Source organism: Anas platyrhynchos, chromosome 19, assembly GCF_047663525.1.
Source record: "Anas platyrhynchos isolate ZD024472 breed Pekin duck chromosome 19, IASCAAS_PekinDuck_T2T, whole genome shotgun sequence".
Classification (NCBI taxonomy): domain Eukaryota; kingdom Metazoa; phylum Chordata; class Aves; order Anseriformes; family Anatidae; genus Anas; species Anas platyrhynchos.
In genome coordinates, this window is record NC_092605.1 from 10,984,116 (window position 1) to 10,997,326 (window position 13,211).

A 13,211-nucleotide genomic window follows, 5' to 3' on the forward strand; every position below is an offset into this window, starting at 1 on the left:
CTCCAGCTGAATCCCTGAGGAGAAGGGGGGCGTTGGAAATGGGCCTCTCATTTTGGTGGGAAGGGATGGGGCTGGCAGGGGAGGTCACCAAGAAGGAAGGATTTTGTCAGAAAGCAAAGTGCTGGGGAGAGACTCTGCACTTCACGGTACAGAAGGGCAGAAACTTTGCTGCTTTGATGGAGAGCTACAAATGAGGTCTGAAGGCTGCAAAGGAGCCCCTGGTGTAGGAGGAAGCATTTTCTCCATCTTGTTTCTCTGAGCATTTTGCTATCAGCAGCATCACGGTCTATTCAGGAAGGTTATACATAGATGTGTCAGTTATGTTCAAAATTAGGTTTCTATGTGAAGTTTGCTACCCAAGTTGACTCACAGGGCTGGTCTGAATGAAAGAACTGAGGGAATATATTTACTGTTTTCTTCTCTCTGCACTTGGAAGAGAAAGAAGTTGGTTTGATGGCTACTTACTGTGCGATTGAATCATTTGTTTTCACTTCAGAGCAATTTTTTTCTAAACTCTGGACTGCAGTGCACTTCTAGGGATGCTGCACTGCTCCTAGGACTCTGAACAGAGGGCAAGAGTGTTCCTGGTCACTAAATGTCTCGGTGCTTCGTTAGGCAGTGTTCTGGATGTAACTTAGTATCTTGAATTAAGTCACTTCAGCATTTCAGATGGTCAAAATGCAACTGGCTGCCAGGATCAGGAATGGAAATACCTTATTTCTGCTGAATGGAAGGTGAGCTGTTCTCAATGTTGCAGGCACTGGCAGTGGTTGAAAAGAAAGAGCTAATGACTTACTATTTCTGAGATGGGGGCAGGAGGTAGGTGAAACTAAAGCTCTGCTTCTGTATCAGTACTTCCATTTTGATGGAAAATGGAAGGGTCTTCCTTGCCTTCTTAAGCATATTCCAGGTGTTCGTGTGTTGATAAATACCGTGTGAGTGGAAAAAGAGCCTCATGCCCATCTTGTGAACGAGCATTTTGTTAAAGCAAAATGGATTTCTTTCTAAATACACCTGCAAACACAAATAGCATGGATCCTGTGTGGGCTTGGCACAGCTTCCTGCTTTTCCAGGAGAGGAGAAAGCTGAGGGGAATGTCTGAGCACATGACTGCATTTTAATGGTCTTGATGGATAAATGCCGTCTAATATCTGAAAAGCTCCTGGAAAGGTGGGTAATTGTCTACCCAGGGGCTCTGTAAAAGTTCCAGAGTTTGATTTTTGTGGTCTGATTGAAGGAAGATGCAACAGGACCAAAAGTCTCTTGCTTGTGCAGTCAGAGGTTTGTGTCCATGTCCCCACTAAGGTGGGATGAAGGCATTGCTCACTTAAACACTGAGTCTATAAAGCCTAAAAGATACTGAGTTCATTAAAAATCTATCCCAAAACATGTTGCTCCCTGGGTTCCATCCTAGTCCCAGCTCTCCTGGATGAGGAGGTCCTTGCCCACAGTTGGCTCTGGGGCTTTGGGATTCCCCCGTAAGTCACTGCTGAACCACTGAGCAGCTGCCTGGCCTTGCTCAGACAAAAGGATTAAAATGAACTTAATAGAAGTCCTCCAACACTTGACTCCTCTTCAACCCGTGTCAGTGTCTGTCTCACCTCTTGCCCTGGTGTCCCTGGGGGATGTTCCCTGGCTGCTGGCAGTAAGGGAGCCCATGACCGAGATGCAGAGAGCCCAGACCTGGCCCTGGGAAAGCTCGGTGGGGACGTGTGGCTGAGGCTGCCTGTGCTGCAGGTGAGGTTGGGTTGGAGACGAGCGGTTTTGCTGCTGTTTGAAGAACAGAAGGCTGGGGAAGCGGTGTTGGGGAAAGGGTTAGATCCAACTCTGAAATCTTCCACGCTTGAACTATGGATTTTTACCACCCACCCCTCAGTTTTATTTTAGCAAAGACTCTTCCAAAAGGGTTGGAAACCGTTTGTGTGGCTCTGAGAGCCTGGAGAGCTTTACAGGGAGAGCAGTAATTAGCAGCATGTGCCCACTGGTTTATTCCTACCAGCAAAGAAGAAAATGTGCTTGCTGCTGTGCAGTTGCAAATAGTTCAGCAGATATTTTTGATAATTACAACTATCATTTCTGTAATTGGTCTGTAGCCCTGTGCTACTTCCATTTTTTTTTTGCTGTACTTTCTATTTTATTGAGGCAGAAGGGGGGACGAGTGAGAATTACACTGCAGCCCCCAGTTCCAGGGCCTGCTGTGGGTGGAAGGTCTCATCAGACCGTGCTTGAGGAGCAGTCTGTAACTGGTTTCTTCTCTTACGCTCCTATTCCCGTGAGGCCAGAGCATAACCTAGAACAATCTGTGTTGTTATATAAGCTTCTAATTGCTTTAATTTTTGTGCTGGTCCAGCTGGGAGTGCTTCACATTACTGCATATTGCAGACTGGTAGTAACAGAGCCTGCAAGAATCTGGGTTTGTAACTGGCTTCAGCTTCTCCTCAACACAAACCAGTTGCTGGCTCTGGTACCTCATATAATGCAGCAGAAACACCAGGGTTCAAATTCTAAGTGCTACTTAGACTTCAGACCTTGTTTTTAGGTTAATTCTGACTTTTGGAACATGATCAAGTTGAAAGAGTTCAGTGTAGCTTTCCCTTTGCTAGAGAAATCTAAGGGATTTCTAGGGGATACGTTCATATTCCTTTTTGCCCCTGGGAAGAAGTGCATGTTCTTGTCAGGTATTCTCTGCTTCTATTAAAAATGGTGGCTTAGCAGCCTGAAAGGGTGCAATAATTTGGTTCCTGGTCTCCTGTTTAAGCGCCCAGCTGAAGGAGGACGCGGTGTTGAGGACACCCCCTCAGGCCACAGGTCTGTATCAGCACACCCGGGTAGCCCGTGCCAAGCTTCTGCGGGGCAGTCGGGCTCCAGAAGGCCGTACAGAAGCCTTGTGAAGGGATATTAATACCCCTCTGGCCCGGGTGCAGCCCGGGATCATGTTTGCCCTCGTAGTGGTGGTGTGGCTGAAGCAGCCGCGGTCGCACAGCCTCAGCCTCGGGGAGGGGGAGCTGCCTGAGCGGGAGCACAGCCCGCACTGCTGCCTTACACCTTGTTCTGTCTTTGAACAAATCACCTGGAGCCTGTAAACGTGACAGCACAGTACTGAATGCCCTGGCTGCGGGGCTAGCTGTAGGGAACAGCTGTAGAGAAGTCTCCTCTGCAGTTTGGGCTGCGCTTCTGCTTTAATGGCTTGTGTACGGGTTGTGCTCTGTCCCTTTCCCATCCCCTGAAGCACGGGACTTGCAGTTCAGCTGCCCTCAGTAGCAGCCTGTGGCTGTTGCTCCCCATCGAGCCCCAGCCTTTGTCACAGCTGAGGCTCCCCCTGCCCTCAGCACGCCCTCACCCCTGCTGGCATCCCTGACCCTACTCGTTGGGTGCCCACAGGGCTGGCTTATTTATTTTTAGCCATATGGGCCTGTTTGTACGGAGATGGCTGGGGTTAGTTCTGGGGTTCCAGGTTGCTGACAGTGCTGGGGAGCACAGCCTTGGGGTGGTGATGGGGCTGGGACAACCATGCGGCCTCCACAGCCTTGTGGGGAGGAGCACGGTATCTGTCTGAGCTGCTGTGCGTGGTGGGGGTGTTCCTCCCCAGGCTGCAGCCTTTGGCTTTCCTCCCCTGTGAGGCTGAAGAGCTGCCTCCCCTTCTGTGCAGCTTGAATTCAGGCTGGAGAGCTGTATCATTGGGGTGGGGGGCAGTACGTGAGAAAACTGCCAGGTTTGGAGGGTTTAGTAGGGCTTGGAGTGTGACAGGCACCTCCGTAACCTTAGGAGGGGTGACTGGGCAAGAATGATGTTATGGCAGTGCGACTTCCCAGTCTGGAGAATGGGCTGTACAGCCTGTACACGGGGTGCAGTTCTTCTCTAGGTAAGAAGCTGGAGGTTCACAGGTCCATACTGCAGTTAACTAACTGTAGGAGATGCCTAGATGCTTATTTCACCTTGGTTATGTGTGTAGCCATAGAGTAACCCTGGTGTTTCCTGTATTTGAAGAGCTGCAGGTAAACGTTGAGTCTCAGGTGAATTGATTTTTACAACTCAAAAAAATGACCCGCGTCTTGCTGATGCGCTCTGAAATGACTCTTCAAAGAGGCTTTTTGATGTTGCAGCAGAAGCTGCCACCCGAACAGTTGCAATAGCGTCCTCCTTGGTGCAAGAACTGCGGCCCACACGAGTGCATCTCCTTCTCGGGCTGCTTGCTGCTAGCAGCGTGCTGTCGTTTTCAAAAGGCCTCTGCAAGGAAGCTGAACTCCGCGGTCTGGGATAGCTTACCAAGATCTAAATTACTAAATGATATACTACTGGATAAAAGCTTGTAAGCATCTGGAAATATTCAAATGCCACAATTAGTGTCCTGAAGGAGAGTTTGTATAACAAAGCTCTGTCAGAGCACTGCTTCACTATTTGTCTCTGGAGCCTTGCCTGGAGCGCGCACATTCCAACGTGCCGAGCTGCTGCTGGTTGCTGTTTGCATCCTGTCCCTCTGCAAAGCAGAAGTGTCTTTCAAACTGTTAGCTTGGTTGCAGCTGATTGCCTGATCCTGAGCCGAAGAAGGATCAGCATACAGACCTATCCCATCTGCTGAAACCTCCCATCTGGTTCTTTGTCCAGACTGGCTGCTCTTCACTGCTTGATTCTCACTGCAGCTCAGGTTCCTGGCGGTCCAGGCAGAGTCCAGGTACTGCAGGGCAGGGAGGAGGCTCAGGGCATCGCTGCCCCACCTGTGTGTTAGAGCTTTGGGCACCTGTAAGCAGCTGCCTGGTGGAATTCAGTAAGCAGGGTGTTTTTTCAGTGGTTGATCACTGAGAACCTTTTCAAGGTGTGTTAACCAATCTCAACTTTCTCATGCCTTCAGCTTGCATGTGGGAAGCCCATACCTTTTCTTTTTGTGTTTTCAGACTTACTGCCTTATAATAACTCCCTGTGAAACTTGCAGTTACAAAATAGCTATATAAAATACTTGGTGCCATTTGTCTCCCTCCCATTGAAATTTGACTCAATAAAAGCAACGCCCTCCCTTCTCCCACTGTGCTTCTATTGCCTAGCAAACCAAGAAAGCTGTGTTGCCTTCTGGAATAGATGACAGGAAATTTGGGACCCTTGTGGGAGATCTTGGTTCCATCTTTCCTTGAATGAATGAAGACTTGATAGTATAGTGATGTTTTGACAAAAGTGTGACTCTAAATTCTGCAGGGAAATTGCTGGAGAGCAAACCAAGTGACGAATATGCAGGAAATCAGGATACTGGAGTTAAAGGTGCTGCATGTGAAAGAGCTCTGTCATAGTAAAGACTTCAGTGGGCAGTGGTAAAAGCCTGTTCTCTGGGCCTCAGATAAATGAACCTCAGAATTGATGAAACTCTCAAATGGTTCATTTGCTTATTGCCATCACTCCAGGTTTACTGATCCATCCAGTTTTTTGCACCGGGACATAGTCTAGAAAGGCTGCTGGGTTAGATATCGTCGACAGAGCTCTGAAGAGTAGTTGAGCTTGCTTTTATAAACCCCTTTCCTATGTACATGAACAGTGATAACGCTCCCTGCGATGGAGAAACTTGTTTCTCCATCCAGAAGCTAAAGCAAGCTGGGAGAGGAGCCGTCAGGTGGGTGTTCCTTCCCTAGCACTTCTTCTCTCAAACACTTTTAACATTTTTGTTCTTTTTATTTACAAGATCACTTTGTTCACATCTGGGGCAGGGCAGTGATACTGCAAAACTTCCTTATGAATATAAAAGGACCAAAGCAACTAATCGTGCTTCAGATGACTTTGGAGAGAACAGAGGTGTGACTCTGGGAGCCCCGGTGGCGCAGTGAGCGTGGATCCCACAGCCTGACCATCAGTTACTGCCCGAGGGCCGGCAGCCTCGGTAGGATGTAGCCTGCTGAGGTAAACTGCCAGCCTCTGATGCTGCCTGGGGAAAAAGAGTAGGGCTCAGGAGTGCTGCTGGGTGAAAGGGTCTGGAGTCCTCCTGGCTCATGTGAATTCGTGCTGCTGAATTCGTGAATTCGTGGCCAGAGGATGTGCTGGGACAGAACTGGAAGCTGGCTCCGGCTGGATGAATTCTTGCTCATAGGCAGGCCTCCTCTGGAGGCAGCAGGAAGCGAGCCTCTGTCATCAGGTGAGGCCGTAGTGGAGAAACAGGGCATAGCTGGAGCTGGTGACCGCAGGGTGGCTTGATGAATGCGTGCCGCTTCTAGCTATCCTTATTTGAAGGCTAGAGTGAAAATCAGGTTTGTGATTTTTTGATGTCTTCAAGCCACTGGTGCTGCTTGTGGCTGAACGTGGGTGACCTCCTCTGAGCCCAGCAGGGAGGATGGCTGCTGGGAACAGGCTCCGTATCGATCAGTTCCCGACTCAGCTGTACCAGGCTATTGAAACAGCCGTCCTGCCTTCCTCTGCCCTTATGATATCACCAGTAGCCACGAATGAGACCGGTCAGGAAGCTCGTTCCATTGCTAACCAATCCATTTTTGACACTTGCTCTCCATAAAGAGAAAGTGCCAGCTCCGTGAGTTACTGCAGGAGCACCGGGGCTGGCAGGAGGGGCGGCTGTAGGATTGTGTACTTGGGAGGGAGGCCAGGGAGGAACTGCCCTCCCCAGCAGGCCCACGCTTACCTTGAGTTAATGACTGATAAGTTGTTCTTTGTGCTTGGGTCAGTTGAACTGATAACATCTGTTCCCTTTCTCTTGAGAAATAAATGTTATTACCAAAGATGTCTGGCTGGGTAAGGTGCTGCAGTGCTTATCGTCCAGCAGATCTGACCAAAGCAGAGAGATTCCTTTCCAGTACGGGCATTTGACGTAAGATCAAGTTCTTTTTCTTTATTGATAGCTCCTGACTCAACTCAGATCACCTGCTGTCTCTTTCCAGGATCCCTTTATGTGCAGAATGAACAGGTTTCTTTTCTTCCAGATAAAATCAAATACATACGTTATAAAAATAAATCGGGAATTTAAAGTTCTTTGTTCATACAAATGTACCAGAAAGAAAAAGTCACAAATCAACAAATGTAGGAAGAATCTTGAGTTACTGCTCCGTGCTGTGTAGGCCCCCAGCAGCTGGTAATGCCGCCTGGCTGTCTCTGTTCCTCCCTCCTCCGAGACTGCAAGGGAGGAGAAAGTCTTCATGGCCCCCAGAAGGATGCTCACTGCTTCTGTCACAAGAAAGCTGCTCTCTTGTTAACATTCCTCCAGTAGTAAAGATGTGAATGGTATTAATGGCTAAAGTAACGCTGCCAAAACTTGCTTGATTTTTCCTTTCATTTAAAAGAAAAAAAAAAACAAAACAACCAAAAAAAAAAAAAAAAAAACAAACACCACCACCACCAACAAAAAAAAACCACAATGGATTTAGAAGAGATAGGAGCCACTCTAGAGCTTTGGGTTTCTTGGCACATTTGGGTGCTCAGGGCGACACCATGACTGAACTATTTGTTGGTATAGCTCAAGGCTGTCTTGCTGTGACCTTACCTTTGGCACATAGTAAAGCCCACGCAGCTGGACCAGGTTCAGCTGGAACTCCTAGTTGACAAAATGAGCGGTTTGCTGTATGTTTTCCTTCCATCCCTATAAACATAAGTATCAGCAGCTTTATAGGTATATGTGTGTACATATCACATACACGATAACTTCTGTAGCAGCGATTGAACCGTTCTCCAGTTATCTTTGATACTTAATTCTTACAGAAATGTGGTGCTTTATGTATCACTTGCAACGTGCGCTGAATTTTATAAAAATTGATTTTTTTTGGTGTAAACAGAAATCCCTCGATAAGAGGACATTATTCTTTGAATTCAAAACTTGTTCTTTAATCTCTTGATGATAGAGCACTCCTGATAGTGTTAAAGTTGATACTGACCAGAAAGCAGGTTATGAAACGCTGCCCGCAGTGCCAGCTGCCAGGCTATCCATCACCTGGGAGAGGGAGGTGGAAGGGGTGATGCCTCCAGGAGGAGGTTGCTTTGGGATTGAGAGAGACCGAGCAGAAACGAGATGCAATAATAACAGGAAAAAAGTAGGACCGCAAAAATAATTGGCTTTTTTCTTATCTAAGTTATTTACTAGAATAATTACTACTTAGTGCAAATAAGGGTTTGCTACTTGCAGAAGGCCTCTGCTCTCTGTTCTTATCCACCACTGGTAGTGCCAGCTGAAATGTTTATGAAGAATATGTCGTCTTTCTACTTTTTGAAGTCTGGTCTTCCACATGTTATATTTCAATGTAATGTGTATTTCTTTAACATTGTGAAAAACTTTAAGATATTTAGTAGTTGACTTTTTTTTTCCCCCTCCATACAGTGTGATGCAGAGAATGTCTGGCCCCTGTTGTAAATTCTTTATCTTTGTTTAATTTAAAAATTCATACAAGAAGATTATTGGAAAAATCAAGAATATTGATTCCTCCAAATATGAAAACTGTGAACAGGCATTTTACTGAAAGAGCTGAACATCAAAAGATGTTCATACTTCTGGAACTTTGCAGGTGGAAGGGAGATTTAAATATCGGTAGGAAAGAGATCATATGCTCTACTTTGTAATTATCCATGTTTATTATCTATAAATTACTCTTTATGCAGGTAAAGAGCCTTTTAAGGGACCTAGAAACCAATAATTTGAATATAGCTTGTGCTTAAAGTTGGTTAACAACATGGACCTTAATTTTATTGTAAGATAAATGTTATAACCTGTGAAAAAGTGTCTTGCTCTTTATGGTTTTATTTCAGTACTGTATTTACTAACAAAGCCCCTTTTTTTTTTTTTTAAGACCTATTCAGGGCTGTTCTGCGTAGTTATAAATCCTTACAAGAACCTTCCGATTTATTCAGAAAACATCATCGAGATGTACAGGGGGAAGAAGCGCCATGAAATGCCACCGCACATTTATGCGATATCAGAGTCTGCATACAGATGCATGCTGCAAGGTAAGACTGGACGATGTTAATTGATTGCTCTGAACTCCTTAATGTACCTAAAACTCCTGAACTTTGTTTGCCAGCTGTGTATTAGCTTCTAACACAATCAGAATTTCTTGTAGTATTCTAAGGAAAAGAAAATGCTTTCTACCTAGAACCTTAACCTTTCAGAATAGGAATAACTTGGAGCCTGACCCCTGTTGGCATGCTCCTCTGGCTTCCTGAGGCACAGAAGCAAATTGATGCTAATAGGAAGTGTACTGTGCCAGCTGGGGGCACTGGAAATTGTAAGAGAAATTCTTTCTCCTGCAAGGAAAAGAGATAAGATTGATGTCAAGAGCTGTTAGTGCGCTCTCTTTGAAGTTTGAATGAAGTAAGAATGAAAAAGTGCGACTGGAAAAGGGAAAGCTCAAGTCTTAACATCTTGTTTCTATACTCCTGGAAAAATGTTGACATTTTGGCCCCTGACAAAACTAATCCAAAGTGACAATGAAACGGTGTGTTTTGAGTTCAAAGAAAGGTCAGTCAAATGCCTAATCCTGAAGATTTTTTTTTCTCCAAGCAGTATGGGTTTCATCCATAGTAGAACAGTGTAACGTTACGATGGGCACACACTTTGGGTGGAAACTGAGAATTCTGACACTTATGTGAATGTGTTGAAATAAAAACACGCTGGCCTTGTGCAGTTGCTCTTCTGATACGGTGTATGGTGGAAACACAGCTGACACCGTCCTGTATCGGTTCATAGTTGGCTCTGGGGGTGGCTGCACTTGGGATACTGAGCTGAAAACATCTGCATGCAGAATCTAGAAAAAACGTGTGTAATGAAGGTGCAGGCCTGAAAAATCTGCTGTGTTGTGCTGTAGGCCCGTTACAGGCATCCTGGGAGTGGGTTAAAAGCTATTTTATTCAGACAAAGTAAGAAACTGCTTCTGCTACCAGGTTAACAAACCATGAATATGTAACAGCTTTTAGACATATTTCCTGTCTTTAAATAAATTGTAATAAGCCTTGGTTTCTTAGTTGTGCCCCTTTTTGTAGGGCTGCTTAATAAGAAACTGTCAGTTGTGTTTTTGCTGGGTGCTGAGCGCTTTTTTCATCCTAGGAACATCTCTGCCATCACCACTGAGAGGGGAGATGAGGGGGCACGGGCAAGCCACAGAAGAGCAGCAAACTGGGGTGGCCCAGATTGTCATGCTTCTTAACAAATATTTTATGCTGGGTTTTACATTATGCTGTGGGAGAAAAATGATGGCCTCTTGACCAGAACAGCCCAACAGCTCAGATCAGAGGATCCCTAGAAGTACACGTTTGTGACAGAACAGAACAAACTTTAAAGGTCATCTTAATGAGTTCATCCATTGAAGTCTCAAAACTCGGTGGTTTGTGGATAAGGGCTTCCCAACCCAGAAGCACAGTGTCTTTTGAAATTAACTTATGCTTACTAGATCAGTACTGACATATCTCTGGAGATCCTGCCATGTGATGCCTGGAGATCTTGCTATGTGTACAAATTTTACAGATTTTGGAAGGTGAAGCAAAACTTCTTTTGCATACCTTGGGTTGCAATCTTGTTTTCTTTCCACACTGATACAAAGGATTTTATATTTTGTATCGGCTCTATTCACATCTTTCTACACTTGCTTTCTTATTGATTTTGGTAGTGTGAACTCTTTTCAATAGGAAAAAATGAGAATGTAGATTGGACTAAAAATAGCTGGAAACAATGCAACAGAAGCGTTTTATTATAGAATAATTTCTTCAAGGTTAACTAAATCTGTGTTTCTGGTGTCCTTCACCTGTTTGGAGCTGTTCCCTGTTTATTTTAGAAAGTGATTGAGATCAGCCAGGGAACTTTCCGTTGATGGCTTGCCTTCACAGCTGCTTTGCTAAGGATAAGTAAAAGCTCTGGAATAGACGTTAGCAATTCTACATTTGGCAAATATTTTACTTAGCAAACTGTTCTTGCCTGATTGGGTTAGTTTGGAAGAAGAGACCTCCAGAGGAGGGGAAAAAATGATTGTTTTTTTTTTTTTTCTAATGGACTTGGTGAAACTGTTTACAGACATTGCTTTACTTTGGAGGAAGGTGGGGTGCAGAGTTCTTCTGGGCGTGTTTGCCTGAAGTATGAGGCACATTGCTGATTATATTGGTGATTTCTCTGGCTTCGTGTATTCTTGTGAAGCAGTGATGGGTGATGATGAGACTGCCTGGTGAATATTTAAAGTGGGGTAAGTGGGAAGAGAGGTGGGGCACTACCATGCTCACTACTGGTCCTTCATTGCTTGCAGAGACTCTTGATGGGAGCTGGTGCAGAGGAACAAAGCAGCACTTGAGGGAACAGAATTTAAGGCTTCAGATAATGGAAAAATTACACTTGCAATTATAACAGCAGAGGTTATTTGGAGCATCAAATAATACTTGTCTTAACAGTAGGAGATTATTACAATATTCAACTTAATTTCTGTTTATCAGTTGCAGCACAAGGTCAAGTACTCAATGTGCCTATAATTTGGTAGGGAGAGCTGGATTTTCCCTGCCAGCCTGGATTTTCCCTGCCAGCCAAGGATTTAACACAATGCAGTGTCCTTCATCTTCCAACTTTCCCTTATCTTTTGCTAGACTGTCCTAAATGAATGAAACAGAAAATTGGTTTAGGAAAATTTTGGCTAGTAGAAATAAGTATCTAACCAAGAACTAGCTGTTTTAATCGTGATGCTTCAGGTTAAGTTATCAACAGTCTCTACTAACAAAGCTTTACTTGAAGCATAATCCTTGACAAAGATGCATTTTCTGGGAACTTACTAACATGTGTTTATGGAACTTTCTCTACAGTTCACATCCATGTTAGTGCACATAATTGCTTTGGGAGATGGGATGGTAGAGGGAGAGCGGGTTGGGGGTAGAGTTCTTATTCCAGTTAGATTGCAAATCATTATTTTGCTATTATAGCATATTTGAGTTTCTTTTGATATGGGTGACTACTGTGTTTCCAGTATTTGACTTCTAGAACTTAATTATTAGGATTCAGAACTGAGATTGAAACCATAGGAATGCAGTTTCTTTAGATAATATGACCATACCCTTACAGAAATACCTTAACCATTAATTTAGTTGTTGGCTGCATTTTCCTGGCCTACTCAGTGGTATTTTGTTCAGTATAATCATGTTTACTTTCCTTGTATTCATAACTACTAATTCTGTAGGTATTTGAGATGTGTTTACACTGATTACCAGGATACCTGGACCTGAGCTCTGTGTCTAAACACCCTGACTTCTTAAAAGGCAGTTTTTCTGTGCTGGTAGTCAAGGGCAGAAAGTAAGCTTGCTCATGCTGGGGCAATTAAGGCTTTCATGCCTTTAATTCAGAGCCCAGATGATTAGAGATGAACTTCAAGTTTCTGCTAATCTGAACCTTTGTATGTTTAAGACAATATTAGGGCTTACCCTAAAGCAGAAATCTTTATTTTGTTTATGAAAACAAAAAGGCTGTTGGTCAGCAGAAACAGAACTGGTGCATCTGAATAGTTACTCATCGTAAATGGTGCTGGGAATGCTCCATTTTGTTAAACCAGTGATACAAAGCTCGCCTGAAAGGGCTGTATGGGAGCACTGCTGGCTGCCAGTCATCAAACTGCTGCTCTGTTCTTGTCCCCTGGAAGAATTTCCTGCCGAGGACCTTCAGCACTGCAGGCATCCCAGGTCAGCTCTCATCTTGCCCTTCAGTGGGGAGGAGAATGGGCTGGAATCTGTTCTGGTATTTGTTAAGCAGGGAGGACAAAGGGTGGGGAGGGGAAAGAGCCAGAGAAACAGAATGCATTTAGGAAGCCCAGTTTCTCATTTCTGAGAGCAAATAATGTTCTGTGGGGAGATGTATCGCATTAGCGTAAGCTGTCACAAGAAGGAATGGGGTAGAAAATTGTTTTTAATGGCTGTGTTGCAGATGGACAGCTCAGTGGTGGTGCAGCCATGATGCGCGAAGGATTTGAGACAAACTTTGCAAAGCAAAGCAAACCTCCAGGGACTGCTTCATCTCCGAAACACTGACTGCTCTGCAAGCGAGCCTTGCAGTAAAGATCCAGTGTGAACAGTCTGTTAGCACCAAGCAAGACTTTGGGTGCATTCAGATTATGACAGTCAGGATTTCCCTGCTGGAAAGGGCTCATTACCTGCTGTCCTGACCTCAGAAGGCAACACGCAATGTGGCTTTACATACTGGGTTTCCCCTCTCTCTCCCCTAGTAATTATTTTTCAAAGTAGTGTGGTAGTAGGCGAAGTGTTATGCAGGTGGTTTAGTGGATTTC

The 13,211-nt window shown here is 44.9% G+C and overlaps 1 protein-coding gene across 4 annotated transcripts in view; it reads left to right on the forward strand.

Annotated features, from left to right (window-relative positions):
- The window catches only part of MYH10 (myosin heavy chain 10), a 114,760-nt gene that overhangs the window by 19,173 nt on the left and 82,376 nt on the right, over positions 1 to 13,211 (forward strand). For all 4 annotated transcript variants that reach the window (XM_072025720.1, XM_072025721.1, XM_038165545.2 and 1 more), the window contains one exon: positions 8,760 to 8,916. In XM_072025720.1, the coding sequence (XP_071881821.1) occupies positions 8,760 to 8,916 (157 nt within the window). The remainder of the gene's footprint in view (positions 1 to 8,759; positions 8,917 to 13,211) is intronic.